Source organism: Halichoerus grypus, chromosome 5, assembly GCF_964656455.1.
Source record: "Halichoerus grypus chromosome 5, mHalGry1.hap1.1, whole genome shotgun sequence".
Taxonomy (NCBI): Eukaryota; Metazoa; Chordata; class Mammalia; order Carnivora; family Phocidae; genus Halichoerus; species Halichoerus grypus.
In genome coordinates, this window is record NC_135716.1 from 38,190,294 (window position 1) to 38,215,148 (window position 24,855).

Here is a 24,855-nt window from a genome sequence, read left to right on the forward strand (position 1 = left end):
ACTTGAGGGAATGATAATCACTTGAATGTTAGTCTTGGTGCATTAGTTCTGAGTCTCCCTTGGGATCAGTGAGCCTTGGAACCTGCCTGTCCTCCTGGGCTTGGAGGAATTTCTCTGGTTGCAGGGTTGCCCTGCTGCCATCTGGGGGCCCTCAAGGATCATGGGACAGTATCAAATGGGGGTTAAGAGCTAGGAATATGGAGTCCTACAGAACAAGATTTGGATTCTGGTTTGAGTATAGTAGTAGCCATATGATCTTGAGTAAATTGTCTGAACTTTTTGGGGAGGACCTTATTTTCCTTATCTGTAAAACGAGCATGATAAAACCCACTTTAAGAGGGCATTGTCAGAATTAAATGAGATAACACGTAGAAAGCACTAGGAGAGCTCCTAACATATGGTGAACACTTAATAAGGGAATTGACTCTAGTTCGGCCTGACCTTGTGTGCTGCGCACACTGAGCTGAGCATGGGCTGCAATCACTTTGGTGCAATGACCAGTTGCACGGTTGCAATTATATTGGTTATCTGAATTACTCCCATGCAAGAATGTGAGCTCCCAGAAGAACGAACATTGCTGTTTCATTCACTATTTTATTTCCAGTCGTTTGCATGCTGCCTGGCACATCTTACATGCTCACAAACGGAAAGAGCTGTGTCTCATTCGCCACCAGGCCCACTGAGTCTCTCTCCATGTTGGCAGGGCCACGTCCCTGCAAGCAGCTCCTACACAGAGGTCGAGGAACGTGCCAGCCTTCGCTTGGCAAAACTTTTAACTGTCCACCGGACTAAAACCACAGGCTAACACGGACTTATTGATGAGACAGATATGAATTTGTCACCAGCTTTCCCATTTTATGGGTGAGGAAGTTGAGTCAAAGAGTTTAAATAACCAGCTCAGGAAGAGACAGGCAGAGCTGCAGCAATGTCAGGATTGAAATTGAAGCCTGGCCCATCTACAATTTCAGACATGCACGCCAAAGAGTTATCACCTTTGTCTGAGAGAGAGAGAGAACTGCTCTCTATGACTGTACCAGTTCAGCGAAGTCTGGTACTGATAGCGCGGGTGGTTGAACTGCTTCCGGGTGACTGGAGGGGCTGGGTCAGATTGGGACGGCAGAACCCTGGCTCCAGCTCCTTCCCTTCTCCCCTAACTCGAAGCCCTTCCCTCTGGTCCCCCTTGTTGCCTGACGCCAGGGAATCTGAGTGTGGCAGCAATCCACGTCCGAAGTTCACGGGAAATGCAGACTTCTGGGCGCCCCTCACCCCCAGATCTGTTGACTCTGAGTCTCTGGGGGTGACAGCTGGGGCTCGGCTTCCTGAGTGGTTCTTAGTTACTGGAGCTGGAGAACCACTGCCCTGGACCACCTTGCCCTTCCACCTGGTCAGTCTGTCTGAAACCCAGGCAGCTTCCACTTCATGCTCTTTGTACCCGCAGCCCTGAACGGGGGGGAGCCCAGGCCAGACCAACACAGCAGGTGGGGGGCCGGGGGCCTCAAGGCTTGAGGTGGGACCAGGCAGGGGGTGACAGAACCTGGTGCGAGGTAGGTCTTGCTCATGACACTGAGGGGAGAACTTTTTCTTTTTTATTTGCTAGTCTCAAAATTCCTCTGACGTGACTAAGCCAGCCCATGGAAAGTGGACGTCAGCAGATGCCCCGACTGCAGCGGGCGACTGGGGCAGAAGACAAGGGGAGGAATTTCTTGTGCTGCCAAGAAGGGAGTTAGCAGGGTACGTAAAGGCTGAGCATTCTTCAGAGAAACCCCTTGGGGAGGGGGAGCTCCCGAAGAGGCTGGGAGAGAGGTCGGGCAGAGCTCGCAAAAAAGGTAGGGGGATGTCGGAAAGAGACGTTTACAGGTTGTTTGCCGAGCAGCGAGCAGTGGGTGAGGTGACCTTGCCAGGGCTGCCCCAGTTCTCCAGAGAATTCTATTAAGCGCATGGGTATTTGGTGTGAGTGATTTTCGTTGTGGAAACTGAAGAAGGGTCAGAGGTTCAAGCAGAAGATCAGGATGATTCAGGCTGCACTCAAAAATCTGGGATCCTGTGGTCTGAGAGGAGCCAAAGAACACAGAGCACCAGAGACTCACCAAGTCTGAGGGCTTGGTGCATCCACAGGCCACAGAGCTGAGGAGTCCAGCAGATGTTACCTAATCTTGGGGGACAGGAAGGCCCCTATCCAACTACTCTCAACCCCGAAAATGAAGTGAGAAGAAAACAGGAAAGTGTGGTTTGGCTCTATAAATGTGATGCTAATTACAGCCATTTGTGCAAATGCTTTCCATTAATGCTTATTTGCTTACCATGTGGTGTAATAATTATGCATTGCATGAACTGCGCGTCAGATTAGCTGAGTTTTATTTGCCTCCGTATGGGCCGGTCTTCCTCACGTCTTGAGTAAGCCTGGTTTGGCAGCCTGGTTGTCTACGGGCCAAAACAGTGTGGCTTTACTTACAACTTAAAAATATATATACGTGGGCACTACACTCACCATCGAGGTAATTCTCTCCTCTAAGAGGCAGATTACCGCTTGCTGGCTCAAATGTCAGTATGTTGTTAGTACGTTTTGGGGCTTGGCCAGAAAAAGAGAATGTGAGTTCTATTTGCATTTTATCTATTTGATCTTTTTTATTTAGGAGACCTATAAAGTGTCCTTCACCAAAGCTACTAGATCCCTGCACACCTCTAAACAGAACAGAATAATCATTCCCAGCCAATGTTCATAACTCATCCTAAGTCAATGCTTCAGAGAAGAGAATAAAATAGTGAGACAATTCCTCAGGGTACAGTTAATAGGGACAGTGGACGAAAAGGCTCTCCAGTGGTTCCCCTTAAAGAACAGCTTGGAAGTAAAAGACACCAGCTCATGAATTCAAAAAGGCTCTTTCTAAGAAGGTGCCTCCAACGATCTTCCAAACTCTTCCTGTTGGCCTAGTATGTGCCAGGCTCTGGTCCAGGCACTGTGACTGGGGGGTGGGGGTGGGGGAGGCCGGCCTAAGATACCCGAGTTATAAAGCCTCCTTTCTTTCCTTAGGGAGATGATGACTTGGTTGGGTGAGGGGCCACAGATGAATTCAAGAGGCCCTTGAGAGAGCAGAGGAGGATGGTTCGGATACATCAGCAAAGCAACCTTACTTCTGCAAGTCGTCTGATCCGAGTTGAGGATGTAGCCTTGTTTGCATCTGCAGACGTACGAGCCAGGGGTATTGATGCAAAAGTGGGCACAGTGATGCTCCAGGACGCTGCACATGTGGACCGCTGAAAAGGAAGACACAGCAAGTTAAGGCAATGATGACGCCTTCTCTGACTTCGTCCACCCACATGTATTCAGAACCTGCTGTGAAGGGGAAAGCAGGACCCAAAGAAAACAAACTGCAGTCCCTACCCTCAAGGGGATTTACAGCCGCTGGTTGGACAAGACCATTCTAGATAAGTGCCATCAGCAGTATATAGATAAAGGGCCACAGAGGGTTAAAGGGAAATGATGCTAGGTTGACGTATGAAATTGCTGATAAAAACAAGTCAAAAATGATCTACAAAAAACCAGACATTTCACGGTTCAATTAATAATGCTCAACTGGGGAATCAGAAAGTTTGCTGATACCAGAGGGGGCTTTGGCTAATGTGTAGATTTTCAGTAGCAGCAATGGGGTTGGAGGAGAAGCTATTAGTTAAATGAGGATGTGGTAAAGAGTCAACAGTTTTTCAGGACCATAAATCCCAAGAACAATCTTTTAATATGCAAAAGTGTCTTGCAGAATATTTTGGAGTAAAAAATGCATTCTGAAGTTCCATGTTTCCATAATCTTTTAATTTAATCTTAATTTAAGATATTTCTGCATTTAGTTTCTGAAGTCCTTTGGCTTTCAGAGACATCGATTCTTGCATAAGTCTATCTGGAGCTCATAAAAATTCTCATTATTTTTTTACATCTTAGTTTATTACTTTATTCAATATAATTCAACTTGGACATATTTAAAATTAACAAGCATCATTATAAACAGGGAACAAGTTATGCAAGTGTTCTCATAAACAAAAAAGATGTCCATCTGTAGAAATATATTTTTATGAAACTAAAATAAAAGAGGCTTTCAAAAGCTAAGAACAATCCCACTAATCCAGTGCTTAGGAAAACTGAGCTACTGGGGGCACCTGGGTGGCTCAGTCGTTAAGCGTTTGCCTTTGGCTCAGGTCATGATCCCGGGATCCTGGGATTGAGCCCCGCATCGGGCTCCCTGCTCGGCAGGGAGCCTGCTTCTCCCTCTCCCTCTGCCTGCCTCTCTGCCTACTTGTGCTCTCTATCTCTCTGTCAAATAAATAAATTTATTTGGTGCATCCACAGGCCACAGAGCTGAGGAGTCCAGCAGATGTTACTTAATCTTGGGGGACAGGAAGGCCTCTATCCAACTACTCTCAACCCCGAAAATGAAGTGAGAAGAAAACAGGAAAATGTGGTTTGGCTCTATAAATGTGATACTAATTACAGCCATTTGTGCAAATGCTTATTGCTTAAATAAATTTTATTTATTTATTTGACAGATAGGGGGACAGCGAGAGAGGGAACACAAGCAGGGGGAGTGGGAGAGGGAGAAGCAGGCTTCCCGCCGAGCAGGGAACCCGATGCGGGGCTCGATCCCAGGATCCCGGGATCATGACCTGAGCCGAAGGCAGACGCTTAACGACTGAGCCACCCAGGCGCCCGTGACGACCATTCTCAAACACATCTCCTTGCGCACAGGTGCAAGCAGTTGTTTCGCTAGGACTGGGTCCTAGTTTGAATAGATGTGGCCTACCTGCCTTGCAAGGTGGCTCATTTCCCACGCCCCCCAAAGCTTCAGCACTCAGGATTATCAAAATGTTAAGTTTCTGACAGTCTCATGAGTGGAAAATCATCATTCTGTTTTTAATTTGCATTTGCCCTGCACCCTGGAAGGCTCTCTTCCTATCCGGGACTGCTGGAGCCCAGTGACCTGCAGGCATGGGGGCGTTCCCGAGGAACTCTCGGCGTGTCCCTCTCCTCCGTAATGAAGGAAGTCTCAAGTCCAGGCAACCAACCACACAGCAGGTTTCCGCTGGTGCGAGGCCCCGGTGATGAGCCTGGCGCCCGTCTTCGCACCAGGACCCTGGCAGACGAAGCAAGGGGACGGGAGACGTGAGGCAGAGCAAACACCCACTGGCAGCAGACAGCACCGGAGTGAAGAAGGTGGCCCCGAGAAGCAGACTGCCTGAACACTCCGCCTCACCACTCGATATGACTTTGGATGAATTACTTAATTTCCCTAAACTCCACTTTCTTCACCTGTCAAATGGGGAAATTACAAGAACTACTGGAGAGGGTTTTGGAGTGACAGCTCGTTACTAAGGCTTGTGTTGGCCATGTGCCGTAAAAGAATGGGAAGCAGGAGACTGTAACTTGGTATAGTGGAAAGTGCACTGGGTTCGAAGCCAGGCTTGTGCTCTGGTTCCCCTCTGCCTGAACGAGGGAGGGGAGTTCAGGTAAGCTGGGGAGCCCTTTTCGACCTGTTTGTTTACCTGTGGAATAAAGGCATGAGCGGTGTCTAGGTGTCCCCCCTTTTCTAGAAACTGCTCTTCCTTCTCACCTCAAATGCATGGGGACTGTCGGGACATGTTGGTATGAGGCAGCCCCCTCCTGGATGCCACTGACTGGCACAGGGTGTGACAATCAGAGTCCTTTCTTGGCATCCGGGAGCTAGAACTGAGGAAAAGGGGGCTTAAACAGAGGGCTAGTACATGTGGGGGGGCTGACAGGATGCATGCATTCTGCTCACTGAACAGAGAGGAAGGGGAGGCAGAGGGAGAAGGTGGAGAGAAAGTGGGGCTGTCATTCATTACTCTTCTCCTGATTTCCGTGAGGTAATATAATACAAGCTCCCCCACCCCAAAAGCTGGTTCAAACTGAATTTCTGTTATTTTCAAGCAAAAGAATCCCCACCATTTTTACTAAGATAAAATAAAAATTTTCCATCTGTAAAATTTTATGGATGCCTGATTGGTGTTTCCAAGAACATCAGCTGCCCCGTGGGACGGGCCTCTGTGGTAGGACTGAAGGGGGGGCGATCATCCTGCCCGCTCCACTGGCCTCCAGAAGGCCTCATGGGCTGCAACTGGGTCAAGGCTTTGTGTTCTGAGGAAGGAATCTCTAATCAGCAGACTAGGTCATTGGCGGGATTGGGCTTTTTTAATCTAGGAAATAGGAATGTGCATAAATGCTTATTAACAAATGCATAAATGATCAAAGGAATGCTAGGGCTGACTAGGAGTCTGGAGAGGAACACTTACTGGGTACATAGCGTCAACCTTTGTTGAAGTCAGTCTTGTCTCCCACTTAACACCAGAGCCCCAAAGGGCTCTAATAAGTGTAGACTTTGCCCAGGCTTCATGAAAGGTGTGTCTTAGGAACACTATTAGAGCCTTAATTTGTGCCTGACTAATTGTGGGGTGGAGCTATTAGGGTAGGAACCACCAGCCTCCAGGCTCCAAATACCAGGCTTGGCTGATCGAACAGGTAGCAAGAGGTTAGTTAAAAGCAGCCCTGCCCAGATTACGGTGAGTCATCAGAAAGCTCAGGATAGACCTGTGTTTGTCAGTCCCTAGATTCAGTGTCCTCTCTCCCTGGGTGGCAAAAATGGTAGGCCCCAGGATGTGTAGGTTTTGGTCATCTTGTAGACAGGGCCTCAATTCACAGGATACCTTGTTTCCAAGTCTCTCTGGTGCTCTCAGGGGTGGCCTGAGAATGCAACCTCAGGATTCTCCCCCTTGCTGTGGCTGGTGTGGGAATTTACTGCCCATGGATATAAAGCCACCGCTGTGCCCAAGTTCATGTCCACACAGCCAGTGAGAGCCAGAACCAGGTCTCCCACTCAAGGGCAGTCTGGCTCCAGAGCCTGAACTCTTCCTAGTTTTACAATAAAGTTTCTTGCTTTGATCACACAGAAAGACTGCCTGTCTCCTGCGATCCACAGATCCAGCAGCGTTTTTCAGCTCTGCTGGAAGCACAGAGCCTCAGTCCTTCTTCCCTCTGAAATCCTCTCCTTAGCTGTACCATGGCCTCCCCTTCCCTGCCTACCCCTTCGTCCGCATTTTTCAAACTGGGTCATGTCTCCTTAGCAGGTTACAACTAAGAGAGAATCTGGACTAGTTCTTTGCTGCTGTTGTTATTGTTTCAATGACATAGAAAAATCAATCGAAAATATCTTTCCTTTCCTGGCTTCTTGCCCGTGGCGCAACCCCACCTCCCCAGGAAACTCCTACTCATCTGTCAAGTGTATGTAGCACACAGCGATCAAGATGTAGGCTCTGAGCCAGAATGCCTGGGCTTACATCTCAACTCTACCACAGTGCTGTGTGACCTTGGACAAGTCATTGAACCTCTCTGGGTCTCAATTTCCTCTTCTGTAAAATGAGAGTTGTAAGAGCACTTACTTCACAGATTTATTGTGTGAATAAAATAAGTTAACATATGCTAATAGCTCAAACCAGCGCATTAGTATTATGATATTAATATCATAATATTATTATTATAATATATATTATATATTGATATGGTAAATGGTAATGATTATTATTATCATCTCCTTTCTAAAGCCCTCCTGGAGCCCCTAGAGAGACCCAGGTGTTCTCTGATCAGAGGTCCCTCAGTGCCAGGTGACTTTCCAAAGTGCACATTTTGGATAGCTGCCATCCCATTTCTCTGTGATGAGAGCATCTTCCCACCAGCCTGAAACCCTCGGGCCTGGCACCTGGAGGGTAAGAGCTTGGGCCAGAGAGCCTGCAATCTGAATCTCCAACCCTGTTATTTGAAGTTGCTTATCCTTTCTAAGCCTCAGTTTCCACTTCTGTAAAATGGGAATAATAACAGCACCTGCCTCATAAGCCTGTTACAAGTATTAAATGAAAGGAAAAATGGAAAGTGCCTAGCCCAGGACAAAATTAGCTGTTATTCTCAGAGTGTAGTTCAACTGATGTTTAAGGAACAAATGAAACTTCCAAAACCTCACAGATGCCTGGAACTTGGAAGACGCTCATTGCTGGTGTCTGATAATTGGAGTGCAGATCAAAACTGAGGCCATCTGCCTCGCCTGCTGGTCCTCCGTGTAGCTGACTGCAATCACACACAACACGGTGCACACTGAATAGAGCTCTACAGTTGATAACGCCCGTTCACACATGGAGTCTGGAGGTAAAATCCCCATTTTACAGATTTGCAAAGCACCGTACAGCCGGCAGGGGGCGACGCTGAGCTTTGAGTCTCCTTCCCGCCACCCCACACCCCCCGCCAATCCTACAAAGGCTCCCGGTCAAATTCTGAGACGAATGCCAACCTCAAAGCTGATTTACCTAGCGTGGCTGGGTGGGGGAGGGCATCAGAAAATGGTTTACCTTAAAAGAGGAATTTAGAACCCCCGACGTGCGGAGGAGTGAAGTGAGCCAGAACTTTGGAAGCAGAACCCACCGACGCCTGGCTGTTTGTTCTCGGGGAATTCACTTGAGCAGTTTATGAAGGTGCAAAGAGGCAGGGATGCTGTTGTGTTGCCTCCCCCAGATTTTCGTGAGGATCCAACACAAGAACAGAAGGCGAGTGCTTTACAAATACTAGTTATTGCATTCTTTACTGCACGGTTGATAAAGAGGCCCCGGGGCCTCCTCAACCCTCTAAGAGGGTTGGCGGGTCTGCAGACACCCGCGATGCGGTGGGAGCGGAGCTGGTCTCCTGCGGGGCGGGCGGGCAGGGGGATTCCGCTCTCAGGCCACACAAACCAACGAATGGCATAATACTGGTATTTTCTTAGAGCTTCGGGATGACTACAAAGTGTGGAGAGGAGGATCGAAAAGGCCTTTTAATTTTGCTGCCTGACCATAAAGCACACAGGGAAGGTTCTTCAGACAAGCCCACAGCCTCCGCCTCCTCCTGTCTTTCCATTTGCCGATCAATCCAGAGCGCTTCTGAAAGAATGCCTCCATTGACATTTTCCGAGACAAATGAATAAACCCATCAAAACGGTTATGGAACCAGTTTCTGTTTTAATATTTCCAGGAAAAGGGAACATAAATTCTGCAGAAGTCATTTAAAGTCATAAACCTTAACATGTTTGCAGAGCATTCTACTGGCTGAAGTCAACCGGGTGACTCTCGGCCAGAGGACCGCCCTTCTGCGGCGCCTGGGCCTAATGGCACTTTTGAAAACTCTCCAAGTGACACTGCAGAGAAAAAAGTTCTTTTGCCTTCAGGGCATTGGTTTTATTTATTTATTTATTTATTTATTTATAATAATAATATAGGTCTGGGCTTCCCTATTGGAATTTCTCCAAAAAAATAAATTTATTTATTTATTTTTCTAAGTAAATCTTTTGATTTGGGAATCAAGAAACAATGGAGTCTCTGCTTTTTGATGTTAGTTCTCAGGGAATTTTTTTTTTTTTAAGACACAGCAAAACACAGTTTTTCCTCCCTGAGGCTTTGGTCAGGGGAACGGGGGTCCTTAGGCTGTGTCAGAGTCTGAGAACAGGGTCAGAGTCCTCAGGGCCCCCAGAGGGCCAGGGTCCTGCTCCAGAGGAGCTGGAGATGAGTCTAGTCCTTAAGCTCATTCTCCACAGATACTCCTGGGGAACTAGTCCTTTCAAAATAGACATTTCCTTTTGCTTTCCCATCAAAGAAGCATGGCAGTTGGAGGGGACAGGGACAAATGGAGGTGGGCAAGGCAGGACTGGACAGTTTACCAGGCCAGGAGGCACGTTTCCAGTTTCCAGGGACTAGTGAGGAGACTGGGTGTGCCGCCTGGGCCCCTGCCCTCCTGGAGGAGGAAAGGACAGGAAGCCAGGGGCAGAAGCAGGCAACTGGAAGGAGGGCAAGTTGGCCCACAGGGAAAAGCTGAGGCAGGAGCTCCAGGCGCAGGTCACTGAGAGCCGTCCAGCAAGGAAGGAGAGCAAAACCTTGTGGAGAGTAGGGTTGGAAAGCAAGAGAGGGCGGAAGAGCCCGCAGCAGAAGCGGCTCAAGGACGTGGGGAGGCATCCCCCTTGCAGAAGGAGGGGACCGCAGCTCCGTCCTCCCTGTGCACTGGGCCGCTCCGAGGAGAAAACCTCCACCACTCGTATCACTGTGGGGCAATACTGCTTGGTATTAGACCCCATCCAAGGAGACATTATGGTATTTTTTTTTTTTGCCCTCCGGTTCCCATCTCTACTCCAACTCGTGAACTCTAACTTAGGGAATGCCAGGGCAGTCCAATGTGCTGGAGAAAAACTTCACCTATCTACTCATACTCATTCAGCAGGTTGGGTTTGACCGTCCTTTCCGCAGGGAATTCTCCCTGAGCACCCTGGCCAAGGTTAGGTCCTGCCCTGAATTCTTCCTCCATGCCACTGTTAAAACGGCAGTTACTTACTTACCTGTGTCATTATATCCTTACTATCTGTCTCCTTGGCCAGTGTGTAACCCCAAGAGAACGCTGTGTCTATCCTGGCCTTTGCCGAACACCCTTACCAGGGCAGTACCTGGCACGAGGTAGCACAGAATCTACACTGGAAGATGAAAGACGAAATCCTAATGATTCCCCCTGAAAGAGCCACAGAAGAGCAGGACTTACTGCACAACTTGTTCTGGAACACGGATGTCAGTGACTCCATCTGGCTGAAGTTGGCCACTAGGAAGACGTGGTCCTCATGCGGCTCACTCCCGATGGCCTTCAGTGTGTTGAGGTCCACCTGGCCCACACCGATGGCAAAGATCAGGATGCCGGTCTCCCGTGCCTTTGCAGCCACCTCGGCCACGGAGTCCTGTGGCCTCCCATCGGTCACGATCATTATGACCCGCAGCACATTCTCCCTCAGGGGCCGGGCCCCCTCTGCTTCGGAGAATGCAATGTTCAGGGCATACTGGATGGCCAGCCCCGTCATGGTGCCCGTGGACAAGTGCCTCATCCTCTTGACGGCGCGCTCCACTTCAGACCTCCTTTTGAAGGTCTTGAGGGAGAACTCGTTCTTGACGGTGCTGCCATACTGCAGCAGGCCCACCCGGGTGACGTCAGGGCCAATGTCCAAGAACTGCAAGATGTCCACAATGAACTCCTTGACCTTGGCGTAGTCATGGGTGTTGACGCTGCGGGAGCTGTCGATGATGAAGACCAGGTCCGCCCGCTTATTCTCACAGGAGCTCTCTGGGGAAAGAGGAGAGGTCAAACTCATGAGAGGAGCGCCAAGGGCCAGTGCAGGCTGGCTGTTACTGGAAATCCCAGGGCTGGGGAATCACCTCTCGGAACTCCAATCTTCCCTGGTTTTTCTTCCCCACTCGGGGAAGCTGTAAGGGTATAAGATGCATGACCGGGTGATCATGAGTATTGGCTACAAACAGATACTATCTATTTTTGCAAGATAAACGAACACTTCAGTTCCTAGAAAGTCATCCATACAGTTTTTACGTGGGGAAGACACCTGATCAGGGTCAACACGATTTGATTATTTACTGCATGCCACATAAGCTTGCCTGGATACTACAGGGCCTATACAACAAGCCAATAACCAATGTCAAGGAGCTTACGATCTACCTTGGGAACTGAACTAATGCAACAAGTGAAGCAGTGTGGTGCTGACACCGGTTGTTCAGAGAACAGGGATGTTACTGGGCTGGGGTCAGGGGGACAGGACATGAACTAGTTTTATGCAGTGTTTGGATCGAGAGAAGGAAACACATGGAGAGAGACACATGAGCAGAAGCCTAAGATGGCGGGAATATGGCGGAAGTGGAATAAGGGACAAAGGAAATGCTAGGAGGTGCAGATAGGAATGGAGCTGGAGGTAACCTGAAGCCCGCCATGAAGGGCCTGAGAAGTGTGTGCGTGATGCCACAGGCGATGGGCAGAATACAGTAGCAGCATATTATGTCCCTTAGCTGGCCTGTAGGGAGGTGACATAAGTCAATTGAGGGTGATGCAGACGATTGCTGCACTAATCTGTCTGAGAGGGGGACGCAACCTCAACTGGGGTGGGGGGGCATAGTGGAACTGGAAAAGGGACTGACCAAGAGACATTTCAACCAAAGATACTGTAAAATGGGAAACAGGCAAACGTTAAGTCTCTCCCCTACCCCCACCATACTTGTTCCTTCAGAGCCCCCAAACAAGAAGGCTAGAAGGGGTTTGAGTCTGTGGACGAAACTCATCACATTCTGGGAAGAGGCTGATAGGGGATGAGATGAGAGGCCTCCTGCCTCAGAGGGTGGAGGCTGGGCCTCCCTATTGGAATTTCTCCCATGTTCCGAGCTACTGCCTTCAGCCAGGGGCGGGGGATGGGGGGAGGCCCTCCTCCCCTTCCCAGACTCTGTAGCTAAATCCAGATTTGATAGGGATTAGAAAAGGGATCCCAAATGCTTTCCCTAAATCCCAATCACCACAGCTGCAAGAAAGAGAGAGAAAGCCAAATATGGAACAGTGAACCCAGTCATCAAAATGAAAAGTGGGGAAGGCCCATGTAGTCATCCTGTCCAGGCCGGCTTGCCAGGTTCTGACTCGCCCCAAGTGCCTGCACACACACCTCGTCCACTGTGGCCTCGTAAGTCTTCCGATTTGGGGGCAAGGAAGCACCCCCAAACGCCAGCATCCTGGCAGGAGACCAACCTTGTGCTGCACCTACATCTAACGTGGGGCTGTGTGAGTTCAAGGTGAGTTTCTCAAACCAGAGGCCCCAGAAACCGCCTTTGAGGACTCTGGGAGAAAGATCAATATAAAACCTGACATTTGTGACATTTGTGTTTTCAAATCCTTTTTCCAGAGCGCATTCACCACTATGGTCTCATTTGATTTTCAGAACAAGCTCTTAAGAGGAAAGTAGGGTGTCATACCCATTGGATACATGAGAAAATGGAGGCGCCAAATATTGGAAAATCTCTTCTAATGTAGGAAAAAACCTATATGGAGACACACCAACACCCACCACATTAGGCGATAGTGAGAATTCAGGGGGAAGAGGGTGGCCTTGGGCCCCGGGTGTGGGAACCCTCTTGTCTGCCCACACCGCCCCCCACTTCTCTCCGGCCGGGCCCAGGCTCCGGGGGAGAAGCCTGCTACTCCTGGCCGTGTAGTCCATGTTGCCCACAGACACCTGCCCTACGAGGCAAGTGACTGAAATCCAGCCCAACTCTGAGCCCCCAGGGCTGCACCCACCCTGAGAAGCACCTAGAAGGGGTGCCTCTTCTAATATTTGCAAAGGTGCCTATGGTCCAGCATACAGCCCTTGGTCAGAGCCATGGATGACAGACCCGCAGGTCCCAGGGCCCAGGCTGGCCCCTCTCCAGGAGCCACCCACACCCCACCACTGATGTGTGAGCTTACGGCAGGGAGAATGTGGCCCAGGAACCTCTGCCTGCTGAGGGGAACTGAAACCGGGCTCAGACAGAGGGAGATATGAAGGAAAGGCTGCTTGGAAGGGGGAGAGGAGACAGCACACTGGCCCCCTAAGAACTCTTCCTCTGGAGAAGTTTGGAAGCAGGAGGTCCTCTGGGGTTGGGATTCTTGCTGTGGGTCTTAGTCACGGTTTCAACATCCCATCAAGCATCACAGTCAATTTAAAGGGAAGCCTGGAGGTTCCCTGGGGAATGATGTGCTAAACTGGATTAGTTCCCATCAAAACAAGTGTATCATTTCCACAATGCCTGGGCATTTACAAAAACACCACAAAGTTTTAAAATGTTGTTGGAGGTTCCAAGGGACCTGTGACTGTGAGTGGAAAGTGAGGCCTCGAAGCCCAGGTAACAGAGTTTTCTTCAAGACAACCTCTCAGATCCCTTAAGGGCTCAGAACCAGTCTTGCAGCTTGTCCCCGAGAGGACCAGTTCAGTGGTTCTCAAACTGAAGGTGCCTCCCAATCCCCTGGAGGAGCATTAAAAACTAAGATCGGTGAGCCACACTTCCAGAGCTTCTGACCCTGTAGATCTAGGGTGGCACCAGAAAAATCTGCATTTCTAGCAAGTTCCCAGGTGAAGTCAATGGCGCTGGTCCAGAGCACTTTGAGAACCACTAGTTTAGGTACTAGAGAGATCTCTGGAGAAAAGATGTTCTGGCAAGTCTGGACTTCACCATCTCACTGTGAATTCCCCAAAGTGGGAAACTAGTCTCATTCATCTTCCCAACCATGTAGGTGGGAACAGAGTCAGTCTTGAGTCAACATTTGTAGAATTAAATGGAATTCTGGGTGGTGGGGCAAGGTTTCAGGTGGAAGGGATTGAACCAGAGCAGTCAGTTCAAGCAGGTGGATGAAAACCACAAAGTCAAAAAGTTCTGGAGCAGGTGTGGCTCCTGCTAATAGAGTCACAGATTCTAGATGTACGGCCACTTTTGAACTTTGGTTCACACACTCATAGACTAATAAACTGTTAGAGCTGGAGGCATCTAAATAAAGTCCAAGTCACTCACTTTACAGAAGGGGAAACTGAGGCTCAGAGACATGACGGCTCATTAGGGTCAGACCTGGGACTATACTGATGGCTCTTCCACCATCTCATGGTGGGCACGTTGGAAAATTCTCCATACAGGTGGCCTTACAATATGAGCTCTACAGATGCTTGGGAAGAGCCCCACAGCTTTTCCACATGGGGACTGCTAAGAGGTGTTTCCAGAAAATGGACTCTCCTCTGTGTGTGTTCCTTTCACAAACTGGTTCTGATAAACAGCATCCCTGTCTCCCTAGCCTGGGAGAAGAGCACACAATCTTCCTCTGGCCCCTCACTGACAGACTTTCAATAGCACGGGATGAGGGTTTGTGGGCACATCATAAAATGTCATCCCTTGAACCACAAAGTGACAGTCTGGACCTTGTCTACTGCACTTCAGTTCTGTCAGCTTGCCTTCAAAGCCCACAAGTTGGGCAAACAAGTGTCTCTTACTGTTGAACCTGAGCCAGGACAATTTTAAGTAACATTCCCACTCCAGCAGGATTCCAGTGTGCAACCCTACAGTGATTTCCTCTGCTCAGGGTTGTAGACTTGTCACTAATCAGCCTCCTTGCTCTGCGTAAATTCAATCATGGCCGTGGAATTGTACAGCAAATATTTGGTGCCATCTGCCTGGGAAGATCAAAGCATGCTTGGAGAAGGAAAGTATGTGAATATCTATAACAAGGGTAAAATGATTTCATGCAGAGACTCAAAAGGGGCTCCGAAATGCTTAGTGAAGTGACATATAGTCCTATGACCTCAGTGTAAGTCCAGCCTCTGCCACTTTTTGCCCATGTGGTCTTGAGCCTCTCCTTGACCTCTCTGACCCTCAGGCTCTTCTTCTGTGAAATGGTGATAATAATACCTCCCAGGGATGTTGTGAAGCTCAAGAGAATATAATAATAATCTATAGCTACTCTTTGTTGAGCACTTGTTCTGAATACTTTCCAGGTGTTGGCTTATTTATTCTTTACACCCACCCTAGCGAGTAGGTACTGTTACTATTCCCATTTTACAGTTGAGGACAGTGAGCCTAGAAAGGCTAAATAACTAGCTCAGGGTCTCACACTTAGGAAGTAGGGGAGCCAGGATCTGACCCCACCTTGTCTGGCTCTGTAGCCCGTGCTCTTAACCGCCAAGCAATACTCAGGAAGGATTTTGTCCTTTTAGACCCGCCATCCTGAGCATACCCAAGATGCCCCGGGACCGCACCTGCTTTCTGGGGTCAGTTCTTTCCTTCCCTAGAATCCCAGCCTGAAAGCTGTGGCTCCAACTTGCCTGCCTCCTGCCAAGTACTTCTGCCTGCTACATGCCTATTTGCATTTTTAAAAATGTAATAGAATGATAAAACAGATGCTTGCCTCCCTGAATAGCAGCAGCTCCGTACACCAGGTTGTCGGTCATTCCCATTCTCATTCCCCCGACAAGTGCTTGTTGAGAGGCCAGTAGGAGCAAGGCACCAGGGGAAACTGCAGGATGGGGCAGGTGTGAGGGAGAGCCGAGGAGATTGCATCCCAGAGGCACAAGGAGGCTGATTAGTGACAAGTCTGCAACCCTGAGCAGAGGAAATCACTCTAGGGTTGCACACTGGAATCCTGCTGGAGTGGGAATGTTACTTAAAATTGTCCTGGCTCAGGTTCAACGGTAAGGGACACTTGTTTGCCCAACTTGTGGGCTTTGAAGGCATTTCGCGTCTGTGAACTGAAGTATATGGGCTGGTCAAAGACGGACAGCCAGAGAGAAAGAGACTGCCGAGTAGAAGGGCACCGCAGTCCGACCCAGGGTCGTGCTCAGTGTGGCCTCAGAGGTGCCCACAGAGGCCTGACATGGGGCCCCTAGGGCCGCTTCGTGTGGCTCTGTTGACACGTGCCTCCAGAGTGTGACTAGTTGTTAGGACTTAGAGGTGATTTCATGGACATTTCAGAGGCAAGTTAGCCTATTTTTTCATTTTTGCCCCCAATGTGACTTAACCGGAAACTCCCCTGTATTTAGGGCACCTGACTGGGGCATGTGCTCCTTGGCCTGGGCTGGAAGGACGACGGTCCAACCCTCCCTCTCCAGTCCCCTTATTAGTCGGTCACCAGCCGCTGCAGGACCTCCTGCCAGACATGCGGCAGTGCTGCTGATGAGCTCTGGCCTTCTTTGAATCCATTATGCTCTACTCACATCTTCCTAAAGAACCACTGGGGAATACCCTGAAAACTTGATTACCTTCTATTAGGGAAACACCCTGGACTACTTCATGGCATCTAAAACATACCTTGGCCTCATTAGCAAATCATTCCCCACTTGGTAAGATTTTCCAAACATGTTTCCAAATTCTGGGGCACTTATGATTCTCTATACACCATTATATACGAGATGCGGGGAGCAATGGCTAATAAGCTGAACAACAGAGTCAGGGGCAGAAAGGATTTCTGAGTGCAGGAATAATGAGTCAAAGCTAACAAGATGAAACCTAATTGGTATAAATGTCAAGCCCTGCACACAAGGCTCAAAAACCCAAGTGTATAAGCCATAGGAAAAGAACATCTGGATTGACAACCAGTCATGTGATAAAATCTCAAGGCAGGACGGCAGATCCCAAGCTTTGCACGTTGTCCCCCAGGCTTCCAGTGCTGGCACCTGTGAGATCCCCTAATCAATCCCAGGCTCAGAATCGAAGTTCAGCCACAGCACAGCTCCTAACACAGCACCGAGTTCCCTCCACCTGGTGCCTCCACTAGGGAGTGAAACCAATTTGCCAACCTGACACTTTGCAATCAGGCCCGTTAGATCCCCTGCCCCTATCTTAATGCCCCAACCATCTCATCAATGGCTTTCCTCACCTGAGAGAATAGAGAGACTCTCCTGACCAATGGAACTCACGCTTCCCCTCTTTACAGAAATTTCCTATTCATGAATATTTTGGTGAGCTTCATTGATCAGAGTCACCGTAGCTGAATGTGGCAGCTGTAAGTTCTCAGGATGCTGTTTCAGCAGAGCAATTTCTTCAAAAGCCACCACTCTAAGGTTCACTGACAGCAAGGTCAATAACGTTCATGGGAGAATGAACTAATGAACACTTTAGCCCAGCACTCCCTGCCCTCTACCCTATACCCCAGTGATATCAAATGGTCTGTAGTTCCCTACATCGTCTCTGGGCTGCCTCTTCAGCTTAAGACTCAACCCTGTGGTCACCTGTTTTTTGAAAACCCTTCTTAAATGCCCAGCCCTCCAACACTGGCCAAAATCAGGCCTTCCTCTGAGCCTCCTGGTACCTGCCCCATTTACCTCTATCTGCGCATGTTCCTCCCGGCATCTCATGCGTGGGGCTACCCAACCACAAGTGGCATCTTCTATGAATCCCTGGTACCCACATAGTGTCAGGCGTGATGCTCCATCATCCCTTTGATGTGCACCTATGACTGGGAGGGGTGGGGAGGCAGGGAAGAGAGAAGGTGCAGATCCCCCTCCATGAGCTGGGAGAGCTGGTCAGTGGAGATATAATATAGAACACCCACAGCAGTATCCTCAATGTCGTGATGACATCAGAGACTACTCGGGTGTGTATTTAAAATGCTAAGCCCCAGGCAGCACCCTTGACCCAGTGAATCTGAAACTCTGGGGCTTGTGCCCAGTAATCTGCACTTGTAATTCCTTCAGGTGATTCTTGGACACAACGCATCTGAGAACTCTATCCCAAGGGGCATGTGAGCCAGGGAGACCCTGGCCACAGATCCAAGAGTCCAGAGGAGAAGACGGTATCAGGGGACCCCTTCCTAAGACCAGGAGAGACCTTATAAATATGGCGACCATACATCCTGGGTTTTCTCACGTGTTCTGATCCACATTCTCTGCCAATGTCAGATCATGTTCATGTCAGATATGTCCTGCCTTTCAATTAGGTTCAGAAAATAAATAAGGGAGGCACCATTGTTACCCCCAATTCTGAGGCTTGGAGTTTGAATAACCAGACCACTGGTATGGGACAAATGAGTGGTGGTGGAATGCAGATTTAAGACCCGCGCCAGTCTGACACTAGTACCTGTCCTTGTGGCCCCTGCTTCCCAGTAGGTGACCTAATGTAAAGAGTCTCCTTTGAACAAGAAAATGTCCCAGAGAAGAGCCTTACCCAGTGACCCTCCTCATTGCCAGTTAACACATTTTTCCCTGGACAAAATCTCAGGAGGACTGGCAGCAGGGACTGGACAAGCCCCAGGAGTTAAAGGTCAACTCAAGACACATCCCCCTCGTGTACATGTCCTCTTCACTCTCTGCCCTGGGCCAGCCCCTGGGAAGCAGCACCATGCCTTAGCCCCCCGGATTCACCTGCTGCGCCCTTCTGTGTCCAAAAGTGCCTTCTGCATCACCAGGCAAGGCGGACAGTAAGCACTATTAATGACAGCGTGCAATGATGTCATCCCGCAAACACCATACTTACCAGCCTGCAAACCCACAAAACAGTAGGACAAACCTCCGAGGTCACAGCTGCACTTTATCCATCTTCGTGTCACCCATGCCTCACTCAGGGCTGGTACCCAGAAGGTAGTGAACTGAAGGCACTACGGGCAAAATACAGTCTTAGGAAGGGGTCCCCTCATACCGTCTGGAGCTGTGGGGATGCTGACAGGGAGAAGATGCAGTCCCTGGCCTCAGAGGGCTACCGTCCGGGGTTTCGGTGAGACAAGCATACAGAAGCTTGCAGAATGAGGCAGGGGAAGGTGAATCATTAGTTGGTAATCCTGGTCATAACATACGCTTAGCCAGAACAGCCTAACCCTCGACCATAAAGAATAGTCGCCAGAGACTAATTCTGAACGAGGAGACACGAACAGCAAAAATATAGAACAAATACATGCTCTACCTCTTGGCCAACTCCTGAGGAGAATAGTAACAGGTACATCCAGATGGAGGGGATTTCCGTGGACTTCCCCCTCTGCCCCCATTCACCCTGCTTTGAATGCCTGGTTGGGGAAGAAAGAAGGTAGAAGACTGCTAGGGGAAAGGAAATAGGGGCTTTGGAGCCCCTCTAGTTTTCTTTTCCCTTCTGTGTGTTCTTTACCATAGGCCTGCTTGTCCCACTGAGCTGTGCCAAAAGCAGTGGATACCACTCAAGACACCATGTACCACGTGCTTCTCTTAAGAACGCATGAGATAGGGTCAGAATGTCAACCCTTATTCTATTTAGTTCTTTCCAACACCCACAAAGCAGAACCAAAGTCCACGGGCTGCAGCTGAAATTTCAGTACTGTCAGGTTTGCTCTGCGGACACTTTTCCAGGCTACTATCACGGAGAACATTTGCAGAGCAGACAGAGATGAATGTGGCTGGGGGAGATGGATGCTCTCTGGCTCTGGAAACACACCCTGGGAAGCTTTCATGCAAAAATATATTCTCCAATGTCACAAGGAGATTTTTTTGTTGTTCTTTTTTAAAGAAGGTTTGGTGAATGAGCTTGCATCTTTTGGGTAGCAAGGAGGGATTCTGGATTGACACCAGCTCAAATTTCAGGCGTCCCTGCTGACTGTCATAAATTCCTTTAGGAGCACAGCTCGGTAAGGCCCTCGGGGAGTGTGCACCAAGGAGCCAACAAAATGGAAAAGAAAAAAAGAAAAACCATGCCACATCACACCAGCCTCCTTTAGTAACTGTTACATGAGCTGAAAGAAAAGACATCATACGAGGCTCAGCAACCAGGGTTTCCAGAACCCTGGGCAATTTTCTTTGCAAAGGAGCCAAAGAGAAAGCTGCCCCAGTTCAGCCCTGGAGAAAACAATTTCCAATGAACTGAATTTCCTTGCAAGGTATAGCAGTTTGCTAAAGTTTCACTAAAAAAAAAAAAAAAAAATGCCCCCTCACAACTTCTCTCAGAGTTTGTCATACAAACAGGCATTCTCCCAATTGATAAAGAGAAGTATAAAGAAGCCCTGAAATAATCAATGGTTTTAAAACTCATTGAGCTGACTGAATAGGTTCAGAGTAAGTTTGGTATTCTCCATCAAAACCCCTCTCACTGTCTTTCTTCCTTTCTCAAATTGAGAAATGCTTCATATCTTAAAATCGTAAACTACGCACACACACAGACACTCACACACACACTCAAACAAAACCTGCCCTCCCCCCAGTACGAGATAGTGGAGAAAGTACTGGGGAACAGGTGATTTCTTCTCTCTGCAAAGTGGAAAACAGCGTAGGCAGCTTGAAAGAAGCAACTGGTTAACTTAATAAATTGAGCAATTGCCTCCTCTGCTTTCTGGTAGTTCAGCTAATGGAAGTCAGGAGCCAAGCAGAGAGACCTGTGAAGAGCGATGCAGGGTCAGGTCGAGATACCAGCCAGGAAAAGGAGGCTCTGAGGCAGAGTCTGGCACACCTGTCCCTGGAAGGGGAGGGGGTGGGCACGCATGGAGGCAAGGGGCAGAAGGTTTCCACAGCCCTGTACCAGCAAAGACAAAGTTGCTCTTTAGAGTCACCTGTTTCATCATTTTGGTTTGGCTGAGTTATGCCAAGAACCCCCTTCTTTGTGCCAGGTGCTGGGGATACAGTACAAGAACCAACCTCAGCCTGGGAGGACCTGACAACCTTTGAAAGGAGACAGATTCATAAGATTCATGAAAAACATAAGCAACGAGAGCCTGGAGGAGGACACTGATCCCAAGATGGTGGACAGGGAGATTGCTGGAGAAGCTGATGGGTACTATGTTATTTTATAATATTATTCTCTGATTATCAGATGAGCAGGTGTTGGCCAGGCAAAGTTGGGCTGGGTCCTTTAGGCAAAGGGTCAGTGTGAGCAAAGTCGTGGAGGCTGGAACAGAGTAGGGCACACGTGGGCACAGGTGACTGCATGGGGTGTGGTTTGGCAGGATCTCAAAGGACACGATGGGGATGACAGGGCCATGGAGGGAGGGCTGCATGTGCCTCCTATTAAGAAGTTGGACTTCATGGGCCGCCTGGCTGGCTCAGTTGGTAGAGCATACGACTCTTGATCTTGGGGCTGTGAGTTCAAGTCCCACATTGGGTGTAGAGCTTACTTACAAAAAAAAAAAAAAAAAGAAGAAGAAGAAGTTTGGACTTCATTAAGGAGCCAGTGGGGATCCACTGAAGGGTCTTACATGTGCTATCATCCTCCTTTAGGGTATATCCTAAGGGCTCCTGAGTCAGCCCAGACTTCACTCTTCTTCATCCCTGACCCAACCCAGAACCAGTCTCTCCAGGCCCGCACCCCTTGCTTTCCCTTCCGTTCAAGAACCCAGTCTGGTCTCAGATATAAATTAATGTCTTCCATGTATAAAGTAATAGAGAAGGCACCAGAGAGAATTTTAAGACAATTCCTTCATCTTTAGGAGTTGAGTTTCTGCCCCTTTGTTATCTAACCCTGGAGCGAGTCTACTCAAAGGACTTTCAGTGGTGGAGCAGGGAGCTGAGGTCAGCAGCTGGGCCCTCCAAACTCATCTCTCTTAGGTGTCCCAACTTCTCCACCTCTAGCTCTCAGCCTGGTTAATTCAGATTTCAAATGAAATAACTATTGATTGAATGTCAGTTGGCACTCGGCATTGACTCTCACCTCTCTCAGGAGGCTTCCAGTACTGCAGAAACGAAAAAGACAAGAACCATACTTCCCAGACGCCCTTGCCGCTAGGGTTTTGGGTAGCAGTTAGGTACCACCAATTAAATATACTCACAAAGGAGGAAGCAAAGCGAAGGCTGCTTCTGCCGGCAAGTAGGGCTGTAGAGAGACAGGCCTGGTGTTCTAGTATCTGCTCACCAGCTTCATAGATGCCGTTGTGGTGGCAGTAGCATCCTGATCCCAGCAATGAGTTCTTGTGTGATGGCTCTGAATCCCACTTCTCCGACCTTTCCAACAGTTATGTAAGTACCTCGTTCCCAGTATGAAATCCCTTTCTGCTTAAAATGCCTAGAGAGCTTTGTTTCCCGCACTGGTGCGGGTGGTGCCCTCAACTCCTCAACATGTCTGCCTTCTTGCCACTCACTCATCCGCCGTGGATTCCAACTGAGCGCTCAAAACACACTGGAACAAAAAAACACAACTGAGCATGCTCAGTCCTCTTCACAGAGCTCACCTGACGGTCTAGTCGCTCCAAGCTTTGTGGAAGTAGGGCCAACTCTCTTCCCCTCCCCCGAAACCTCTGCATGCCTCTCCATCCTTCTCTCCACAGTGACTCCCCCAGGCACCCAGACTGTTCTCATTCTCCAACTCCTTTGGAAACTGTCCTCTCTCCACTTTGATACGATGCTTCATTTCCTCCATCCTTATTTAACTTGGCCTAGGCCTCCACTCCCTAAAATACACTGAGACAGTGTATTACACAAAAGGAAAACTATTGAGCCAGCTATTTGTTTCCTCATCACTCACAGCGCTTGGGGGAACACTCAGCTCCAGCTAGTGTACTCAACTGCATTAAGCTTAACGCCCTATGTTAGGGTTGCCATGGAAGCCAGGAATAACATTTCAAGCATCCCTCACAGCCTTGGTGACTTTGGTTTCTAGGCTGTTCTACAAATAGTCTTTCTTGCAGCTGATCGTTAAAATGAAGATCAGTTAATAAGACAGCATGTTTAATGAACTAAAATGGTACTTGTTACAGACCTGATAATCACAAAGTACTTAGGATACGCATATTTTAAAACTAAAAAGGGGGGCACCTGGGTGGTTCATTCGGGTAAGTGTCTAACTCTCGGTTTCAGCTCAAGTCATGATCTCATGGGTTGTGAGACTGAGCCCCCACGTCGGGCTCCGTGCTTAGCAGAGAGTCTGCTTGAAAATGCTCTCTCTCTCTGCCCCTCCCCCACTTTCGTGCATGCTCTTTCTCTCTGTAAAATAAATAAATCTTTAAAAAAACTGAAAAGGGACCTTAAAGACTGGATTAAATTTCCCTATTCCACAAATGGAGAATATAGATCATGCGGTAAAATGGTAAGGCAGCCTCCTGACTCTCAGGCCACCCCCGCTCCCTCATCCAACACACACTTCCCATCCTGGGCAAGTTACCTGCTCCGTCTAACTTCAGTTTCCTCTTCTACCAGATGGGGACAATGACTCATAGGGTTGTCATGAGGATTAAGTAAGTTAATGTGTGTAAAGTACTTAGAATGGTGCCTGGCACAAAGTAAGAGTCAAAAAAAATCACTTATTGTTGTTATTATGATTATTATTATTCCCACTGGTATTATGTGGAAGGCTATATGGAAGCAACATGGCATAGCACAGAAATCACTGGACTGGGAGTCCAGAGATTCATGGTCTGGTCCCTGCTCTGCCGTTAGCTAGGTGACATTAGCCACATGACCTTCTTCTTTTTTGGCTATGTCACTTTGATCTCTAGGGTTGAACTAAATGACACGTCGGTTCCTTTCCAGTTCTAGTTGGGTCTAGTTTACACCATGGTGTTAAATAAGTTAAATAGAACTGTTCCTGACCTTTATAAATGGTTATATCCATATCTATAATGATAGCTAATATTTATTGAGCAATGGTTATATATCAATAAAATGCTAAATGTTGAACGTGTATTAACTCCTTATTTTTCACAACAACCCGTTGTCCCATTTAACAGCTGGGAAAACCAAGGCACAGAGAGTTTTGAGTAATTTGCCCAAGGTCACATTGTTAGAAAGTGGTAGAGCCAGGATTTGAATGCAGGAATCTGAGTCTAGAACTCATACTCTTCATGATTATTCTACGGGAAACAACAAACTTACACACCACAACTAGACAAGGGTGCAAGCTGCATGACTTTATATTACATTAATGTTCCCTAGTTGTAACTGTAGGGAACTCTGCTGGCTATATCTATAAATTCCCGGTAACTGGAACTGTTCAAGAAGGTTTGGGGAGACTTGCCACAAAATAAAATAATTCTTAGTCCTTCATACACTCCAGAGACGCTCACCTCCACCAACATCCCTCACCGCAATGATGGCATTAGCTTCCCAACTGGCATTTACCTTTGCCCTTCTACAAACTGTTCTCAGTCCAGCAGCCACAGTGATTCTTTAAACACAAGTGAAATCACCCACTCCTTTGTTTAAAACCCTCCCATGGTTCCCATCTTTCTCAGAGAAAAGCCCAAGTCCTACACACGGCCCCCAAAGGCCCGCATGTTACTTCTCTAAGCCACACTACACTGGCATTGCAATTCTAAACACTTCAGGCATGCTTTTAGCACTGTTCCCTCAGCCTGGAACATTCTGGATCCAGTGACTTATCCCCTCACCCGCCTTCGGGTGCCTGTGGAAAGCGCCCCCCTCTCAGTGAGGCCTCCCCTAACCCCCATCACAATCTAAAATTCCTCACCCCCACTCCCAGCACTCCTATCCCTCTTTCTGGCTTTATTTTTCTCTGTGGCATTTACCAACTTCTCTCATATATATTTTACTTATTTATTTTTTATTATCTGTCTCTTCTATTGGAATA

At 48.5% G+C, this 24,855-nt stretch overlaps 1 protein-coding gene across 3 annotated transcripts in view; it reads right to left on the minus strand.

Moving 5' to 3' along the window:
* The window catches only part of MATN2 (matrilin 2), a 127,927-nt gene that overhangs the window by 77,180 nt on the left and 25,892 nt on the right, over positions 1-24,855 (minus strand). For all 3 annotated transcript variants that reach the window (XM_036086505.2, XM_036086504.2, XM_036086503.2), the window contains exons 3-4: positions 10,601-11,170; positions 3,133-3,255 (exon numbers count right to left, since the gene is read on the minus strand). In XM_036086505.2, coding sequence (XP_035942398.2) covers positions 3,133-3,255; positions 10,601-11,170 — 693 coding nt within the window. The remainder of the gene's footprint in view (positions 1-3,132; positions 3,256-10,600; positions 11,171-24,855) is intronic.